This window comes from Barbatula barbatula (assembly GCF_947034865.1).
Source record: "Barbatula barbatula genome assembly, chromosome: 15".
NCBI lineage: Eukaryota > Metazoa > Chordata > Actinopteri > Cypriniformes > Nemacheilidae > Barbatula > Barbatula barbatula.
Genome location: NC_136778.1, coordinates 22,290,352 through 22,310,351, shown reverse-complemented (window position 1 = coordinate 22,310,351; position 20,000 = coordinate 22,290,352). Strand labels below are relative to the sequence as shown.

The 20,000-nt window shown below is 42.5% G+C and overlaps 2 protein-coding genes across 2 annotated transcripts in view; one reads left to right on the top strand and one right to left on the bottom strand.

Moving 5' to 3' along the window:
• Positions 1 to 4,455: 4,455 nt before the first annotated feature.
• On the bottom strand, positions 4,456 to 11,378 carry LOC306905087 (uncharacterized protein; the record flags this gene model as incomplete). The annotated part of the gene is made up of 4 exons (XM_079475470.1): positions 4,456 to 4,753; positions 9,680 to 9,913; positions 9,996 to 10,112; positions 11,271 to 11,378. 4 exons carry the CDS (start codon positions 11,376 to 11,378, stop codon positions 4,550 to 4,552), a joined length of 663 nt encoding a protein of 220 aa, XP_079331596.1. The 3' UTR covers positions 4,456 to 4,549.
• Positions 11,379 to 11,717: 339 nt separating this feature from the next.
• Positions 11,718 to 20,000, top strand: part of LOC306905086 (ankyrin repeat domain-containing protein 6-like) — a gene marked incomplete at its 5' end in the record, with an annotated part of 8,940 nt that continues 657 nt past the window's right edge. The window contains 8 exons of the mRNA XM_079475469.1: positions 11,718 to 11,843; positions 13,129 to 13,423; positions 17,194 to 17,393; positions 17,471 to 17,626; positions 17,786 to 17,938; positions 18,037 to 18,150; positions 18,595 to 18,892; positions 19,018 to 20,000. The exon at positions 19,018 to 20,000 is cut by the window's right edge and continues 657 nt beyond it. Coding sequence (XP_079331595.1) covers positions 11,718 to 11,843; positions 13,129 to 13,423; positions 17,194 to 17,393; positions 17,471 to 17,626; positions 17,786 to 17,938; positions 18,037 to 18,150; positions 18,595 to 18,892; positions 19,018 to 19,436 — 1,761 coding nt within the window. The 3' untranslated portion in view covers positions 19,437 to 20,000. The remainder of the gene's footprint in view (positions 11,844 to 13,128; positions 13,424 to 17,193; positions 17,394 to 17,470; positions 17,627 to 17,785; positions 17,939 to 18,036; positions 18,151 to 18,594; positions 18,893 to 19,017) is intronic.

The following is a 20,000-nucleotide window of genomic DNA, read 5'->3' as shown; positions in this document are numbered from 1 at the left end:
TGACACCTCATCCACTACAAGACATTTGACCGATCCATGAACAAGCACATACAGCTAACAATTTGTATCTTTCTGGCTCTTTTCTTTTTTTTGCAGCCAGTCAATTTGTTGTTTAACCGTCCAATAATGACTGAAACCTCGATTGACCATTCTTTAAATAAATTCACAGATTTCCTTTGACCTAAGTGCTTCAGAGCAGAGTTGTTTACAGCATCTGCTCGGTTCCATTTCTTCCGTTTCAATGCTGACTTTGAACATTGAAAGAAAAATGATAAAGAGAAATTTGTTTGTAGTTTTGTCAGATTAACACTTCACTGTACCCCGGGCAACAATATTCAAGGGCCCCATCATCACAACCCCAGGATCACCATAATCTGGCAAAATACAGAATAAATTACAGTAATACAGTCAATATACTCAATATTTCAATAACTAACTGCCATCAGGTGCATTTGATGTACAGATGTGCAAATGCTCACAGAACTACAAATGCACCACTATGTTCTCTTGTCAAGACCCCTCAGTCATTATGTTATGAAAACAAAACACATCGGCATCAGTATAATCTGGCAAAATTGACCCACTACATAGTCACAAAAAAGAAATAAGCAACGACTTTCAAAGCATCCTATATTTATTTAACAACACCTACTCCCATCACAAATACATAGAATTGATAGAGCCATCACAGAGGAAGTCCACAGACAAGACACAAACAAAAATCCATTGAATCCATCTCCTAGAATCAAGTAGCATTTTGGTCCACAGCTCATTTTAAACAGAAATCACCGTCACCTCAGAATTCAATAGGACAATCAAGTTATAGCGCAATATAAACATTTTGAAATCTGCGGTTTTATTCGCAACAACAATAAACAAACAAAATTTACAGCATTTTCATGGAGCCACCACAAGGAAAAAATGGATCAAATGCAGTATCATCTGCTCCTAAACTCTTTTGAACTGGTTTTAAAACAGTAAACGACCTGTCACATCACAGTTCAACAAGACAGGCAAGGGTTAAACATTTTAGTGCAATATAAACATTTGGAAATCTGTCCAATACACAATTTGAATCCTAAATAATGGGGAAGAGCATGTATGTAATTTGAAATGCTTGATTTCATTTGGCAAACACATCTTACACGAACATTTTTCTAGACTTTGAATGTGTAACAGGTGCTGCTCGCAGACGAGCGGTTCAGATAGTGGTTCAGATGGCGGTTAGACTCGAGACCCATCACCGCTTCCCTCACTGATCGCACTCGCAGCAGAATCCGGGTCGTAGGTTGAAGATGCTGCTGTGGGGCTCTTCGCTCTCGGGGCTGTGAACATTAGCTAGAGCCGGCAGTGAAGAAATGTCCTGGCTAGCTGAGCTGTCCTCGTTGACGGATGGTGCCTTAGCAGACTAGTTGCTAACGTTTACTAGCGTAAAGAAATTCTCTATTTTCTGTATATATTTTAATTTTTCCTGCGTTCCTGATATCCTTCTCCCTTTTAAATTTCAGATAAGCGCTCCCACTTAGCTACTCCATGTTTGCATTTTTTGAGTCGTGTTGTGTTGTAGGGCTTGCCGTCACGCGAACGGCTCAGTGCACGTTGATTGGTGTTACCACCCGCGGGGCCCTTTAGAGGTCTAGGGCCCCTGGGCAATTGCCCAATTGCCCATATGGTTAATCCGGCCCTGGCTGCAGCACTCTCCAGGAGTTCCACGGGCTGAATGCATTTTCTGTCACTCACTGTTACAGTGCTAAAGGTTTCTCTCTTATAGAATGTTAAATGCAGGCGTCTGACCAAAACTGAAGGGAATATCTACTGGCATGACTGGACTGACCGCAGGAGCCGATGGAGCCGCTGGTCCTGCCCGAAATCCCTCTTGTGCCTCCAGAGCCCCCTTCAAATATTCTAAAAGATTAACCAATAACTGATGCTCATACTCTCAAAAGCCATAAATCAAAGGAAATCAAGAGTATCAAGGTGCAAGACCATGGAAATACCGACCTTGACCTGAGGAGGCAGCAGTAGATCCAAATGTAGGTGCAGGGATTGGTTGCTGACCAAATACAGAGATATATTTGTCTGCCAAAGCAGAAGATGTGGTGGTCAAAGCTGAATTTATTTGAAGGAAATTGGTGTAAAAGCAGAGTTAGAAAATGCATATGACCACCTGAGTATCATTTACCTTCAACACTCTTACCAAACGCAGGCCTGGGGGGATCTTTCAGGTGGTCTTGCTTTCTGAAAGAGAAAAGCACGGATGTTGTTGATTTTGTGGACTGCTGCAGCTCCTATTATATCTATTATAATCGAAACTTCACCTGGTTTAGGGCTCTCACATGCCACACATTTCACATTTGTGAACTAAGTACACATCACAGTCCTAAATTTCTCTCCAAATCTCAGCAGTCCAGTCCCAGTAGAAGTGGTAGCGCTGGTTGTCGAGGAGGCAGCAAATGAGGCTTTGGCCAGAAAAGGGGAAATCAGGATGGATCACTTGAGTGCCAGGTTTTGCCGTGTCAAAACACATTCAGCTCTTTAACTTTAACAGTGAATAACAATCTACATGTATGACTGTGAAAGCAGAGATAAACTTGTGAAGGTGATCTTGTTGTTGATAGCAGAACCTCATTAATGATGTGTTGGACAGTGATTCCAGGTCCACTAACTGCTGTCAGCGAGTCTTCTGAAGATGTTGTGTGCTCCTCAGTTCTCCTCTCAACTCCTGCTCTGATGTGTTCAGTGATGCTCTTCAGGACTTGATCGGGCCTCCATCAGTATCGTCCTTCTTCAAGTGACTTTGGTCAGCAGTTAAGAATCTGTTCCAGTGTTCTCCGTCTGCTGCTTTTCATTCTTCTTTATGTTACTGTTAAAGTCCAGATCAACCTTAACACTGCACGTGTGTAACAAAAATGTTCTTGATTCACACAAATTAATATCAATAAACATGTTAAATTATATTAGTAATAAAGATCAAATGTGTGAGAAGGTTGTCATGTTGTAGGTAAGTAAAGTGACAGAAGTCTTGAGAGTTTATTGTCTTTATTAAAACATCAATATGACACTGACAGAGATGCTGTTTGACTCTATATCAGCATTGATGTGATTCTACTGTAGACAAACACACACATGATGATATATGTGCTTATACAATCATTCACATCAACATCAATGAATCAAACCTCCGTAAATCATCACATCATGAACATCATTTACACAAAATAAAGTCGAAACATTACAATATTTTCTTCAAATATTCACTCGCTCATGTTTAATCGAGACATTTTCCATCTAAACATCAACCACTGAATTATCACAGATGTCAATAAGGTATAAGACAAATTATTTGATTAACATCGATTTTCTATCATAAATTATGATTTGTTGAATCTCTGTAACATCTACATTCATAAATCACAGATTTTCACCTTACTGAACAAGCCAAGTGTAAATCCAGGATAGAGCGGTTGAGTGAATGTGGTGCTGATGCTGTGGATGAGGGTCATTGTGTCAGAGACGCTGTAGAAGGACAGAATTCCTGCTCTCTCATCCACATAAACTCCTATTCTATCAGATCTGAGCTTTACAGAGAGATCAGTGCTGATGTTATTGTGTCTGAATGAGTAACTGGAGCGAGAGCAGATCAAACTCCAGGACTGATCATTACATCCAAACACACACTCATCACCTCGTCCCTTCCTCCTGATGCTCTTATATGACACTGATATATACACACAAAGACCGGTCCACTCAATCTCCCAGTAAGAGCGTCCACACACACTCTCTCTACACAACACCTGACACACATCATCAAATCTGTCTGGATGATCAGGATACTGATGCTGTTGTGGGTAAGTGTATGTAATCTCTCTGTTGTCCTCAGACAGACTGAGAAGTTTATGCACTGTATTTATATCCGGAGTCAACTGATGAGAATCTGAGGAACATAAAACACATCATCTGCATCATTACATCACAAAAGTGATAAATCAGAGAAATATTGAGATATTCTTCATTGTTGACATCAGACTTCAAACAGAGAATCCTCCGTCATTATTGTTTTCAAGATATGATTCACTCGGCTCAATTGATGCTGTTAAACTGAATGAAATCTCAGATTCTGTCCATCTGAACACACACACACATCATTTTATGTTGTAAGTTTTGTGAGGAGTTCATCTGTCAGCTGTCGTCCAGTACAGACGCTCTTTCTGTCGTCTTCATTAATGTCACAAACTCATATTTCACACCATATGAACTGAAGATGAGATTCTTACACAAACAATAATTCACTGATTCAAATCATTTGTTCTGGACTCTCTCAACAGCTCTTGATATCACACGTGTCATGAGATTCTTCATTGTTGTGTTTCTCTGTAAAGTTTGTGTGTTTGATGATGTCGTGGATGTGTTGATGTGTTTGGAGACACTTACACTTGAGGAACTGATCTCTGGTCTTGAGTCCAGGACTGAGAATAATCTCTGTGTGTCTCACTTGAGAAATAAACAGACATTTGATTCTCAATCACGTCTCATGAAATCATTTGTGTTTCTACATGATAACAGCTGATGGATGTAAAGAGTCAATGGATGATACTTCACCTCTCTCAGAGATCTTTTCTAGCCCTCGTGTGCAGAAACGCTCCAGTTCGTCTCTCAGATGAGACACAGATTTGATGACATCATCAAAAGAGAGGAGAGATCTGACAGTGATGCTGGACAGAGAGTCTGAAGATCCAGAGAGAGACGGCAAACTCTACACGCACACATGTTGTGGAATTTTCTTATTCCTTAATCAAGGTGAGTCAATTTTGACAAACGCAACACACAGAGACATCAGGTACTTTGCAAAGTATTTTATTGTCATTTAATCTGCATCATAAGCAATGAACATGGTGCAGAGCAAAGGCGCTCTTTCCTCCTACACCCAGAGTTTATATATTAAAACGTGAAAACCCCCTCCCTTTGCCCCCTAGCCAGAATCCCGAGCTGGTTTCCGAGAAGTGATGCCCGTTATTCCAAACAGAACATCTTGGCCTCTGCTCGAGGGCAAATGCAGAGTGGTATGACGCGTATAGAGAAAAACATGATAACATAGAGAAGAAAACATAGATAAAAACTTCATAAACATATAGATAGACACATCAAGAAGCTAGACTAGAAAATTTCCATTACATTCCCCCCTTTTATCATATATGATAACCAAAATCTTTATACTTTCACCCGTAAGATGAGCAACGCCCTTTCTCTTACAGGTTTCATTCTTCTATCTAAACAGTTCTTAAAATCCCACTAGAATTGGTAACACCACCTGCTTCAGCCCCACTCCCTATCTTTAGCAATTCCACCACTTCACCTGAGGTACACGTACCTCTACACAAATACATATTTGTTCTCCAGTAACTAGCAGAATTAGGGTAACACTGTCCCTCCCCATACCATTTCATTAAACTTGGAATATAGTGTTGCACAGAAACAAAATTCTATAATCTCTCATTTCTCGGGGTTCGATGCGTCCCGACTCGAACTGTTGATTCCCTTTGCGAGCTCCAGCAGCGTCGCTCCTCCTGTCGCTTGAGTCAGCACGACCATTGCGAAGAGCCATTGTGGATGCCATTTTGATGGCCTACGGTTGGAGCTTGGACACCTTTTTGCAGTGGGAGGTGTGTCTTTCCCACGACTTCCTCCTGAAATCTTTGACTGCTTCGAAGTCTCCTGGCTGGAAGCTGTGTAATGGTTTGTCAGCTCTGTTTGCTACTGCTCCTTTGACCTGCACAAATATTTTGAGAGCAAAAACACATTGCCTTGTAACATCCCCCCTTTTGACGCGTGGTCTAGGCCATGCGTCAAAATCGCAAAAGCAGGGAAAGTATGTTTTGGCAAACAGGTGAGGCCATTTGGGCCTCCCCAAACATTGTCTGTGTATATACATGAGCACTCCTCCCAGAGTGCACGCTCAGCTGTTTCTGCAAAATGTTTGCATCTCTGCAAGAGAAAAAGTTTTGTTAGTGATTTCTGGAGACAATCTGTCTGTCTCTGATGTTGCTTGCTTTGCTGCAAGGTCAGCTTGTCGGCTTCCTGCAAAAATTGTTTCTGATAAAAAGTGTGTGTGTCACAGTCACACACAACAATGGCAATTGGGAGAATAATGGCAGATAGCATATCAGCAACCCGTGTGTGATAAAGAATGTTTTTACCATCATCTTTTACAAAGTTTCTGTGTTTCCACAGTGTGCCAAAATCATGAGTTACACCAAATGCATATCTACTATCTGTGTGAATGTCTACATTTTATTCTTTGCTAATTCGCATGCGTGTGTGAGTGCAATGAGCTCTGCTGTCTGAGCAGAGAAATGGTCCCTAAAAATGATATCAATTGCTTCTTTTCTTTTGGACTTGCGATGTCTGTAATTGCAGACATGCTTTGCGGACAGCTGTCTGCCGCGGTCAGTAGTTTCGTGACCCAAAAATGAACAAATCGTTTTGCAAGCTGGACTTTGGAGACATTTTACTTTGTGTTCTTTTCTCTTATCTTTTAAACTGGAAACAAAGGTGTGCGCACAGGTGAATTTGGGCATGGCACAACTATGCCTTTATTTTTTAATCTTTTTAAACTCATTAAATATTGGCCTTATGCCATTGAGGGCTTCTAGTTTGAGGCTTCTGTTTTGAGGGGGTATTGCTGTTTGCATGGACGAAAATTACCCTTGGGTGTTATCACAGCAGGCTCACAGTTCCTAATCCCCAAACATAATATTTTCCTGTTACCCACATTTGTACGGGCACCTTTACCAAAATTTCTGGTATGTCAACATGCATCATTAAACTATTTGTGTGTGAAAACACTTCAAGTCCCCTTGTTGCTGACAGACAGGCATGATTCTCACGATGGGCATGCAACACATTTGAAAATTGCACGTCGTCCCTTTTAACCCATTCTATGGCGTGCGCATATTTGTCAGCAAAACACCCACATCTCCCCACACCATTGTAATCAACGTCATGAGGCTCTGTGAGGCAAAACATTCTACATCGTACTTACGTAATTCAATATTACATCTACGAGCGCTGCACACGGGTCGTGTTGGTATCATGCTCAATCAGTCATCATACACATTATGACTCTGCCCAGCAAATGAATCGGGCAGCAGTCAGACATGAGAGACCTGTGTTGAAATTTGACACTCCCCAACTCACATTGCACCCTTTTGACATTAATTATTTTACATTAGAGCCACTAGCATTTAGGAAAAACACAGCTAGTTTAGACTCTGGCAAATTTAAACACTTCTTGTGAATCACAGTAGGCTATTCGTTGCCCCTGAATCTATCAAAAATTCAAGCGGTTTGTTGCACACAAGCGTTGTGCATTTTAGCAAAGTTCAGAAAGCGGTTTCATTCATCATGGAATGTGAGCTAAGCAGATCTTCATTGCATACAGTAGGAAAAAGCATTTCTTCATTGCATATGCTAAGGGAAATCATACTCACCACCCTCGGAATGATGCCTCACCTCCTCACTTCCATCTACCTTTTCTCTTGACCTCCGTGATCTCCGAGGCTCAGGACAATCTTTGTGCCAGTGCCCCGTTCTTCCACAATTGAAACACTTCTCTCCATACATGCCAGAGGGTTTAAAACCTCCACTCCCTCGCCATTTTCCTATTCTTCCGTGTTCTCCTCCGATATTCATTAGAGCCATGTGGAGTTCTTTATCTTGTGTGTTTTTCTTCTGAAGCTCTTTCTTGCCTGTTTGTCTTTCGGCGTGTACAGCATGACGGACGATCTCGCTCATTCTCGCGCGATCTGGCTCGATGCACGATTTTTCCACTTCTCGTCTCAGCTCTTCTCTGAGGTTCCGCAGAAAGGTGGATCTGAGATGTCCTTCGAACGGACCAATGTCCGGTCCGTCTGAATCAGGTTGAAGTCCAGAATGTTCTTTAAACACTTCCTCCACAGGTCATTTACCCTGTAACTTTCTCAGGTCAGATGGTTTCCGTTTGACTTTCAACAGTCTCTCTAATTCTTTCATTGAGGGTGAGAATTCTTTGCAAAATGTCAAAAGTTCTTTGTTTGTCGGTGCTGGATGCACTCTTTCTTGCTTTTGACGCACCACGGGCTGTGGTGTAGACGGCACTTGTGCTGGTGGAGACACTGGTGGGGGCACTGGAGCTGCCTCGATCGGGTTCAGATGTCGGTGAGGAGGGACACAATCATCCTCCGGTTGGTGTTTGTACTCAGTCATAGATGGGGGTAAAGAAGACAGAGGGGTTAAATCATTATATTCAAGCAAAACAGGGTACAATGGAGTTTTCGGTGGTAGCAGTTCTTCCAATGCCTTTTCTTTAAAAACATAGTCACGTCTATTTGCTTCCTTCTCCCATAATTCTAAACATTTACACGCTTCGTCATATTTTTCTCTTTCTTTTTTGGACATTTTAAATATGTCCTTTTTCCCCATGTGTTCTCTTATTTTCTCTAATTTTGTGGTACTAAATGTACCGTTTCCTGGAAAGTTACCTTTTTCTTTTAAATAGGGTACACCTTGTAAACTTCCCGTTCCCCACCTTTTCCTCATTTCTCTGTATGTTGGTTTATCCATATTCATATGGGATCTTCCTTGTCCCATTTTTCACGATTCAGAGTAGTCCCCCTCTACAGACTGTTTAGAAATGTTCTTTCTATTTCAGAGTAGTCCCTGCTCTACAGACTTTTTAGAATTCTATTTTATTTCAGAGTAATCCCTGCTCTACAGACTGTTTAGAAATCTATTAATTCAGAGTAGTCCCTGCTCTACAGATTTTTTAGAAATTTACTATTTCAGAGTAGTCCCTGCTCTACAGACCTTTTAGAAATCTACTATTTCAGAGTAGTCCCTGCTCTACAGACTTTTTAGAAATGTATCTGACTCACCACTTTTCCTTTTTGTGCCTTGCACTGAGTTCTTTTGGGATCACGTCAGCTTGGGGTCCGGAGTAGAGTTCTCTCGTCCCTGTATGGGGTTAGAGCTGGATTTGCTATGTCCAGGATGATCAGTCAACTCTAGTCCGTTCTCCGTCAGCCTTGTGATCCCATACCTCGTCGCCAAATTGTTGTGGAATTTTCTTATTCCTTAATCAAGGTGAGTCAATTTTGACAAACGCAACACACAGAGACATCAGGTACTTTGCAAAGTATTTTATTGTCATTTAATCTGCATCATAAGCAATGAACATGGTGCAGAGCAAAGGCGCTCTTTCCTCCTACACCCAGAGTTTATATATTAAAACGTGAAAACCCCCTCCCTTTGCCCCCTAGCCAGAATCCCGAGCTGGTTTCCGAGAAGTGATGCCCGTTATTCCAAACAGAACATCTTGGCCTCTGCTCGAGGGCAAATGCACAGTGGTATGACGCGTATAGAGAAAAACATGATAACATAGAGAAGAAAACATAGATAAAAACTTCATAAACATATAGATAGACACATCAAGAAGCTAGACTAGAAAATTTCCATTACACACACACACACACACACACACACACACACACACACACACACACAAACACACACACACACACACACGCACGCACACGCACACACACACGCGCACGCACACGCACGCACACACACACACACACACACAATGAAACACATGTTGTTGTGTATCTGTAGAGCACCGGTCTGTTTTTCACATGTCTGTTACCTTCAGCAAATGGATGTGATGATGTGAGTGTAAAAGCTTCTCCAGCTCAGCGTCTCTCCTCCTCAGATCATCGATCTCCTGCTTCAGTCGCTCCAAGAGTCCTTCAGCTGAACTCACTGCAGCCGTCTCCTGATCTCTGATCAGCTGTGTGACCTCAGAGCGTCTTCTCTCAATGGACGAGATCAGTTCAGTGAACATCATCTCACAGTCCTCCACTGCTGTCTGTGCACACCGCTGTTACACACACACACACATTACTGTGAGACACACTGAGACTTCACTGAGACTCTTCTGAGATCTTCTGCTCCAAACTCACCTTGTGAGACTCAACAGCATCTTTGAGCTTCTGAAGGTCTTTCTGTTTCTTCTGGATCTGCTGCTGAAGTTTATTCTTTGTTTCTCCAAACTGACTCTGAAGAATTGAACACAATGACTGTATAACAGAGTCTGTTTGAACTATTAATGGTCATATATGTAGTGGGTTGGACTCAGCGGATGACATCGCGGCAAAGTGCGTCCTACGCAGGTTCCGCTTGAGACCGGATAAAAGTGCAGACAGCAGGGCGTGGTTAGGATTGCATACATGGCTGTCTAGCGCGACACTCGCGAGAAGCTCTTCACTGAGTTTGGCATTTTTCTTTTTGTTCAAGTTAGTCTTTTTTTTGTGTGTTTGATACTCGCTTGCTTGTTTACTGCCGGTCTGTAAGGACGATGATCGTGCCGTAGCAAATTCCGCAGACCAGCTGCGACTCCGTGATCTGGCAGGTGACTAATAAATCTTGTATGAATTCTTTGTAATTCTCCTTGATCCATGAGGTTTCCCATAACGGGTGAAGCATATTGTTCTGCAGTTGCTGCTTGGTGACATGGTATCTCATGAATGGAAGAACTGTAAAGGTAGCTCTTGGATGGAAGAACTGTAAAGGTAATTGTTTGTTTTTATTATATATATATATATATATATATATATATATATATATATAATTACGATTGGAATGAGTGTATTGTTACAGTGTTAGGTTTTAATTGTGTACTGTGTTTTAACAGTGTCATCTGAGTTTGTTTTGTTGACCACTGTTTTTCCCATTACTTGAATTATGTGAATTTCGTTTTCTAGTATTTGAACTCTGTTAATTGTGTCTTGAAGTATTTGTTTGGGTCATTTGTTATACTTTGTTTTCCTTTTGTTTGTTTTGTTCGTTTGGCTGTAGCCGCCATTTCTAGGTTAATGGTCCCCTTGGCCACTAAAGGGTGGTGTATTGCAGTGAAGACACAAATGTATTGGTGCTGTTGATATTACATGTGTGCTGTGATTTGATTTCTTGGCTTGTACTAATCATGGCCAAGGGTGGTTGTTTTAGATCTGCCTAGAACCTTGTCCGTTCGACGCGATGTGCTGGCTACAGCCTATCTGTTAATTGTTTTGATTTTGTGTTACATGTTTGGTTGCCGCCTGAGTCAGGTGGTTATCTTGCTGTTGGGCTTAAATAAATTAACTGAAGCCGTGTACCAACACACAGTCTGAAGTGTTCATTCCTTTGCAACTTGAGTGGGCTTATTGCCTTGATGGGTAATTAGGGTGAATGTGGACCTTATCACATTTGGCGTAGTTGGCAAGAGTTTTTGTGTGGTGCACGTCTTCTGTTGTTGTTTTTTTTCTTTTGTACTGGGAAATACAGTGGTTGAAGAGCAGAATCATCGTCTGGAATCAGAAGCAGCCGGAGCCGTCTGGAGGGATCCCTTTGGCTTAAGATATATAGGTTGCTCTTCCTGGGAGTTAACAGACTTATAAAATCTTGCTTAAAGCCTTGTTTTTTTTCTCTCTCGTTTCTTCTCTCTCACCCTGGTCACTTTCTAGTATGGCAGAGGAAATGCAGGCACAAATGCAGATGTTAAATGAGCCGGTACAACAGTTACAGGCAGAAAATGTTAGGCTTCGAGAGAAACAAGTCAAAGGGAGGTTGTCAACCCAGCTGTTGCTCCGGGGGAGAATTCTTCATCTGGGCCTACTCCAAAGACTTCTTCCTCGTCGACTTCGATGCCTGAGTCTTCCCTCCATGTGTTGACAGAACGATATGTTTATGTTCCGAGGGAACGGAAGTGTCCTCATTTCTCAGGAAAATCTTCCCAGGATCTGATGGGTGTAGAGGACTGGATAGAGGAGGTGCGTAGTTCTTTAAACCTACGTAAAATGTCAGATCCCGAACAAGTTTTCTTTGTTGTTGATTTGTTGGAAGGGGAGGCGAAGGCAGAGATTAAGTTTAGAACTTCTGTGGAGAAAGATACGGCAGAAAAAAAATTCTCCATTCTATTAGAAAGCTATGGTTGTCCCAAGTCTTGTGTAGGTTTACAAACACAGTTTTTCCAGCAAAAACAGATGGAAGGGGAGTCACTGCCGGAATATTCTCATGCCCTTATGTCCCTTGTTGAAGCAATTAAGAGGAGAGATCCAAAATCCCTTGTTAATCCTGACTTCGTGCTTCGAGACCAATTCATTGAACAAGTTAGAGATGACGTGAATTAAAGCGACAAGTTCGTATGGACACCTCCCTTACGTTCCTACATGTACGTACGGAAGCGATACAGTGGATAGAGGAAGGGGAACGTATTGTCGGTCCACGCCGCCGTGCTCATTCCTATAGTGCCCAGGGTGGAGTGGGAGAGGTTCATGCCAAGGTAGTTCCTGTACAATCAGTCGACGAGTTATCAGAATTAAAAGAGTGCCTTCGTAAGCAACAAACACAGTTAGATGCCATTATGAAACAACTGGAAACCTGTGTGTTGCCGAAAAGATTTGATGGTCGGTCACAGGGCACTAAGTTCCCCTATCAGCCCGGATGGTAAACCTATATGTATTCGTTGTAATAAACCGGGTCATATTGCTAGGTTTTGTAATCTATCCCAGAATGCTGTAGAGAGAGAGGGGTTACGAACTGAGAGCCATTCCATGGCTACAGGTAGACCAACAGTAGATCAATCGGAAAACTAAAACCCTCCGTTGCTGGTGCCCAGGCAGCGGATGGGGAGTCTTTGGGCGAGGAGATAGATAATGGTATTAAGCTCATAGGGAATTGTCCGGTTGTAGAAATCAAACTAAGAGGAATATCAGTACCTTGTTTATTAGACACCGGTTTTATGGTGACTACCATTACCGAACAGTTTTTTACTGAACATCTTCAACCCATTTTGGGAACGGAGTTACAGTCATGTAATTGGTTAAAGTTAAAGGCAGCTAATGGCCTTGCTATCCCGTATTTGGGCTATTTAGAGGTAGAAGTTCAAGTTCTCAATAGATTGCTTCCAAGAATGGGAATCTTAGTAGTTAAGAATGCAAATGGAGCGCAGGAGCAGGGAAAAATCGGTCGAGTCCCAGGGTTACTTGGGATAAATATATAATCAATCAGTGCTATCAAGAACTGTTTGTACAGCATGGAGATTCCTTGTTTCAGACTCCAGGAGTAAGAGTGTCGGGAAAAGAATGGAAGTCCGCTTTGGCGGAGTGTAAACAGCTTGACCGAGTCAAGGAGAATGGTCGGTTAGGTCTGATTCTGGTTCATCTTGGACCTGCGGTTTTGGTGCCAGCTGGTACGTGGAAGTTTGTTCCAGCTACATGCCGTAACGAAAACCCCAGTTTCCTCAGGTTTGCTGGAACCCTTGCCTTTAGAGAATTGCCAACTGCCCTGCAACTTGATGATATCCTCATCTTTCTTGCCAGTAACCCGGGGGAGGCTAGAAGTGCCTGTGGTGAATGTGGGGAGGCAGGATAGGTGAATTCGGTCTAAAGCTGTGAATTCCACTTGGCTTCGGTACAGTCGACAATGCAGGTAGAGTTTAATACCCAAGTATCCATGGAAGAGCAGGTAGCTGTGGTTCAAACCGTGATAGCCGAAGAATTTCCGGCATTGGATTTTTCACAGCTTGCTTGGCCTAATTTGTCTTCCCAGGAAGAATCGAAGGTGTGTAGTCTGTTGAAGAGGTACAGTGAGGTGCTTAGTAGAGGGGAAGTTGATTTGGGTTGTACTCCCTTGGTGGAGCATACTATACCTTTGTTGGTTGAGGCGCCAGTACGCCAGCGTTACCGTAGATTGCCCCCATCTCAATACGATCAGGTAAAACTGCACATCCAAAAGTTATTTGATCAAGGAGTAGTGAAGCCAAGCTCTAGTCCATATGCCTCTCCGATTGTAGTCGTTCAGAAGAAGGATGGTGCAATTCGGCTATGTGTGGATTATAGAGTATTGAATTCAAGGACTCGGAAAGATGCCTTTCCTCTTCCGCGGACTGAGGAATCCCTGGATGCTCTGGGAGGAGCTAGGTTATTTAGCACTTTAGATCTAGCTAGTGGTTACAACCAGGTTCCAGTAGCCAGGAGAGATCAGGAGAAGACTGCGTTTTGCACACCCTTCGGGCTGTTCGAGTTTACCAGAATGCCATTTGGGTTGTGCAATGCACCAAGTAGATTTCAACGTCTCATGGAATGGATATTTGGTGACCAGAGGTTCCATGCGTTGCTTTTATATCTTGATGACATAGTTGTTTTTTCAACTTCTTTCCAACAGCATCTGGATAGTTTAGAAATGGTGTTGAGTCGTCTCCAGAAATATAATTAGTTAAGGAAAAGGTTAGTGCCGTTTCACAGTGGCCAAGACCTGATAACGTAAAGGAATTACGGTCCTTTTTAGGTCTTGCCTCATATTATCGCCGATTTGTTGAAGGATTTGCGTCAGTTGCCGCACCCTTGCACAAGTTAGTGGGCTCTTTGCAGAGTAGTGGAAAGGACGTTCGAAAACAGCGGGGTCCGTTAGTACAACATTGGACTGAAGATTGTGAAGAGGCTTTCGGCACCCTGAAAGATAGGTTAGTCCATGCCCCAGTTTTGGGGTGTGCAGATTTTTCAAAACCTTTCATTTTGGAAATTGACGCAAGCCATCAAGGCCTAGGGGCAGTGTTGTCCCAGGGCCAAGAGGGTAGGGCTAGGCCCATTGCATTTGCAAGTAGAGGGTTGAGACGTTCTGAGACTAACATGTCAAACTACAGCTCCATGAAGCTGGAGCTTTTGGCATTGAAGTGTTCTGTAACAGAGAAGTTTAGAGAGTATCTAATGGGAAATAAGTTTATTGTTTACACCGACAACAACCCCCTGAGCTATTTACAGACTGCGAAGTTGGCAGCTGTAGAACAGCGCTGGGCCTTCCAGCTTGCGCTCTTTGATTTTGAAATCCGGTATCGTCCAGGGACAGCGAATCGCAATGCAGATGCCTTGTCACGTCTCCCCCCACTTACTAGTAGTCATGGGCTGAATAATGCTGGGACTGTAGTTCCGGCAGAAGTGGTGATAGAACAACAAACCTTACAGGATAACCAACAACTTCTTGCTTTTGCTGTGAACACGATACCGATTAGAGAGAAATCTGACCTTTCGGCACTCCAGGCTCTAGACCCTGTGATTGGCCATTTCTTAATTTTTTGGAGAAAGGGAACCATACCTTCTAATTGTGAAGTGGCTCAGGGTCCTGAAGGGTTCAAGAGGTTAGTAAAGCAGAGGGGATGCATCAGAGAGAACCAGGGCGTATTGTATCGACAAATCCAGCTTCCACTCGCGAGACTATCTTACAAGTGCTGCTTCCCAGTGATCTGCGTACGGAGGCATTAAATAATTTCACCCTTATGGAACAAGCTAGCAATGGTCAGGAAAATGTGTTGGTGGTTACGGATGTGTTTTCCAAGTTCACTCAAGCATTTCCCATGTCCGATCAGAGAGCAAAGACAGTGGCTAAAGTATTACTCGAAAAGTGGTTTTCTGTATATGGGGTACCTAAGCGTATACACTCTGATCAAGGCCGCTGTTTTGAAAGCGAGTTGTTTAAACATCTATGCTGTCTTTACGGCATTCAGAAAAGTCGCACTACACCATATCATCCTGAAGGAAATGGGCAATGTGAACGGTTCAACAGCACGTTACATGATTTGTTGAGGACCTTGCCTCCAGAACAGAAAAGGAAATGGCCACAGTTTCTTCCACGATTGTTGTGTGCATACAATACCACCATCCACCATTCACCAATCTACACAGCACTCACCTTACGAACTAATGTTTGGACAGAAGCCACAGTTGCCGATTGATTTTTTATTGGGCGCTGTGGGGGAAGAGTTAGTGGAAGGGAGTGGAAGTGATTGGATATTGCAACACAGGGATCATCTATTAGTTGCATATAAGAGTGCGCGTAAGTGTTTGGAGGAGAGAGACCCTTCTCGGGGAGTAAACTCAGAGAGTGGTGTGCATATACTTGCTCCAGGGACCTTAGTTTACTGTAGGAGTCACTAATTGGGTAGGAATAAGATTCAAGATGCATGGGCTCCTAATGTGTTTGAGGTGGTAGAATGTAAGGATGGCCTTGGTAATGTATACAAAGTACAACGACAAGACGGGGTGGGGTCGTCTAAATGCCTCCATAGGTCTGAGTTGAAACCCATTCCTGCTGCAGGTGGATGGAATTCATTAGCCCCGGGACTCTTACCAGGTGCCGAAGGGGTAGAGGAAGACACCGAAGCAAGGGAGGGAAATTATGGGTTTGTGGTGGAAATGGTTGTTCCCCAGCCCAGTGTTTTGGGGCATGGAAGCAAGGTCAGGGAGAGTGGGAGTCGAAATCTATCTTCACGTTTGGTAACATATGTAGATAATGTGCCAGTCCCAATTGATAATCAAAGAGATGGAGATGATATGGTTGTTACCTCAGCGAGACGTACAACTCGCTCTACTGCGGGGCTGCACTCTAACCCTTTCCGACTTCCTCAATCTGTATCGCAGGGTACGGGTTCTAGTGATGCTACTGTGAATTCTCACCGCATTACATTTACATTTACATTTATTCATTTGGCAGACACTTTTATCCAAAGCGACTTACAAGTCGTTTTTTTATACAGTGGCACATTACTGCAGAGCAATCCGGGGTGAGGTACCTTGCTCAAGGGCGCTTCAGTCATGACCTGCTGGCACTGAGATTAGAACCGGCAACCTTCTGATCACAAGCCCAACGCTCTAACCATTAGGCCACAACTGACCCCTTATCCATTTTAGATCTTGACAGTGTGAGTAGTATTTGGGGTATATAATGCTGAAAGGATTATTGGTACTCCCCTGCCCACCCTTCAAGAACTGTATACATCCAGAGTGAGGAAAAGGGCTAGGAAAATCACTCTAGATCCCTTACATCCAAGTTACCCCATCTTTGAACTTTTGCCATCTGGCCGGCGCTTCAGAGCCGCAAATACCAGGACAGTCAGGCACAAGAACAGTTTCTTCCCCCAGGCAATCTACCTCATGAACAGTTAAATGTTCCCCACTTATGCAATAAAAATGTGCAATATCCTTATATTTATTGTTAACCCCTCCATCCTAGTACATCTCTGCATCTACTTAATCCTATCCCATTATAATTTCTAGCACAATTGTTTATACACTTATTTATTTGCCTATTTCTTGTCTGTGTGTTGTTGTCTCTGTGTACTGGAAGGTTATGTCACAAAAACAAATTCCTTGTATGTGCAAGCATACTTGGCAATAAAGCTCTTTCTGATTCTGATTCTGATTCTGATATGTAGTGGGTTGGACAATGACACTCATCATGGCAGTGACGGTTCTCTCCGGCACAACGACAGCATGTGTGCCACAGACACACCAAACAAAAACCTGCAGAATAACGTCAAACAGAAGGTACACGAGACACTTCAGGTGACTTTTGACTCATTGCTCCACACGATGAGGAGGATTTAAATGTGTGTGTTTCACAGGTGTCTCCATCAGACGCTCTCATCAGAAGACACAAACACAGTGATGTTAAGAAGAAGAGTAAAGCTGACAGATCATTTCCATTGACTGCTCCTCATAACTATAAAGCCTATCAGCTCTACACACTTTACAGAGACCAAGACGGAAAAATCATGCAGGTGTGAACTCTTCTCATGCCTTCATTATTCAATCACGTGTGCTCGTTCTGATTGGCCAACGTGATGATTTTATAGCCCGCTTAACATTAAGAAACTGCGATTCTTAGTCAGTTAATGACACATCCTAATTTGTGATTTTGTGTGTTATTTGTGCGTCAGGCGCCGCTGAACGGCTGCAGATGTGAACCTCTCATTAATAAACTGGAGAATCAACTCACGGCCACTAAAGAAGACATGCAGTCAGAGATTCACACAGTACAGCAGCTCATGAACACAAAGATGGGTCAACTGGACCGCAGCAACAAACATCAGGTACCAAACAACTCATCACGGCCTCATGACTTCTATCATCATCATCCACATCTCTTCATTAAACTTACTCCTGAATTCATGTGCGAGTGTTTTTATAGATCAAAGCTCTTGATAAGATCACTTCAGAGAGAGTTTCTGCTGAGAGGATCCAGTGTTTACATCGCATTGACAAGAGAGTCATGCAGGAACGACTGGAAGGAGAGAAAAGACGGGTAACATTCATCACATCTACACAAACCCAAATGACAAGAGCAGTAATAAGTAATAAAACCGATGAACCCACTTCCTTCATTGTCAAATGATTGAAAACAGATGAGCTGTTTGAAACCTTCATCAATTGATCAAATAAATGAATCATCCAGAAACACATTCAGATTCTAAACAAATATGCTAAAAAGAGTCTTTACATTGCTAAAGCAAAGCAAACTTACAATATATTATTTTGACACAATACAAATAAAATGTTTCAGTTAAACCTTCTTTATCAAAGTTGTAAGTTTCAGTCAGTATTGGTTCATATCTATTGTAATATAATGTCTTGTTTATCTAATCTAACTGAAGGGAAAACTATGAAATACATTTTTATTGGAGATTATTTGTATGTTTGAATACAGAGTCCATTCTCTCTCTCTCTCTCTCTTGTGTTCTGTAAACAGGCTTCTGTGGTCGATGATCTGAAGAACTGGTGTCTCTCTAAGATCCAAAGTTTGGAGACACGTCTCTCCGGTGACCGTGTCTGCACTACATTACGCCGCTCCTCATCACTGAGTGACACTCATTCAGATTGCGATCATCATTTTTACACACCTGTGTCAGATGCTGTTGGGGGCGGAGCTCTGAGCAGTCAATCAAACCAGTGCGATGAGAAAGAGGGAGGCGGGACCGCAGCCATGACCTCATGTGCTGATGACGGATCCGCCGGTTACTATGTGATTGACTTGGACGTGTCATCGGGTGAGACACACACTTTCATCTTCATCTCTCTCCGTCTGTCTCGCACACACACAACCAAAATGTTTTTCACTAAAACGATGATATTTATAACAGTCTTCTAAATTCTTGTTCTTTGTCTTTTGAAGATGATAAGCAGCCTTCAGAGAATCAGTCTGCGTGTATCGTCCGGCCCAAGCGACGTTCTCGGGCATGCAGTGACCCTCACAGACCGCTGAATGAAGCGCTGTATTCAGATGTGAAAACGAGACCGCTCGCCGATCTCAGGAAGAAAACTTGCCAACAAAGAGCAAAAACCAAACAAGACACACAAATGTTAAGAGGAGACGCGGGGGAGCGAGAGAACGTGCCCGCGCTGGAGGTGACACAGTATTTCTTTGAGGCGGTGACTCTGCAGATGGAGCGCTGGTATGAGAGGAAGATCGAGGAAGCACGCTGGCTGGCCAATCAGAGAGCTCGAGCCGACAGAGATGCTCTGATTGACAGAATCAAACACCTGGAAGATGAACTCAAACTGCTGAGGATTAATAAACAAGAGGAGAACTAATAAATAACAACTAAAAACTCAAACCACTGTCTGAACATTTGTGTTTGCAAACCTGCGGCAATGTGTCACTGCCAAAGATGTGTTTAAAATCTCCTGTGATTCTTCAACATCTGCCGTCAGTGGTTTTTCAATCTTTTATAACTTCAGATATTAAGTAAATGTTCCTGGTTATGTGTTTCCACTCCATTATTCTTGTGCAGGTGTTTGAAACTACATCAGTAATATTTTCATTTGGTCAGAGACTGAGACAAAACACATCACATCCCTGTGATATTAACAAGTATTATTGTGATTTACATGTTTGTCATTTTTAAACGTTACATACATATTCTCTTATATATCTGTTGTGTAACAGTTTGAATGTAGCTAAAGTGTATTTACATGTTTTTATGTAGACACATGTAGATTTTTTTATTAGGATATTTTATGTAAATGTAATCTAATTTAACATTGTTCTTTATTTGCATCATTCAAGATATTTAGGATTCAGCACAATTGTATCCCCTTGTATAACAATATATTGTGGGGATATTATAGTTTTGTGGTAAGAATGATCATGATTTA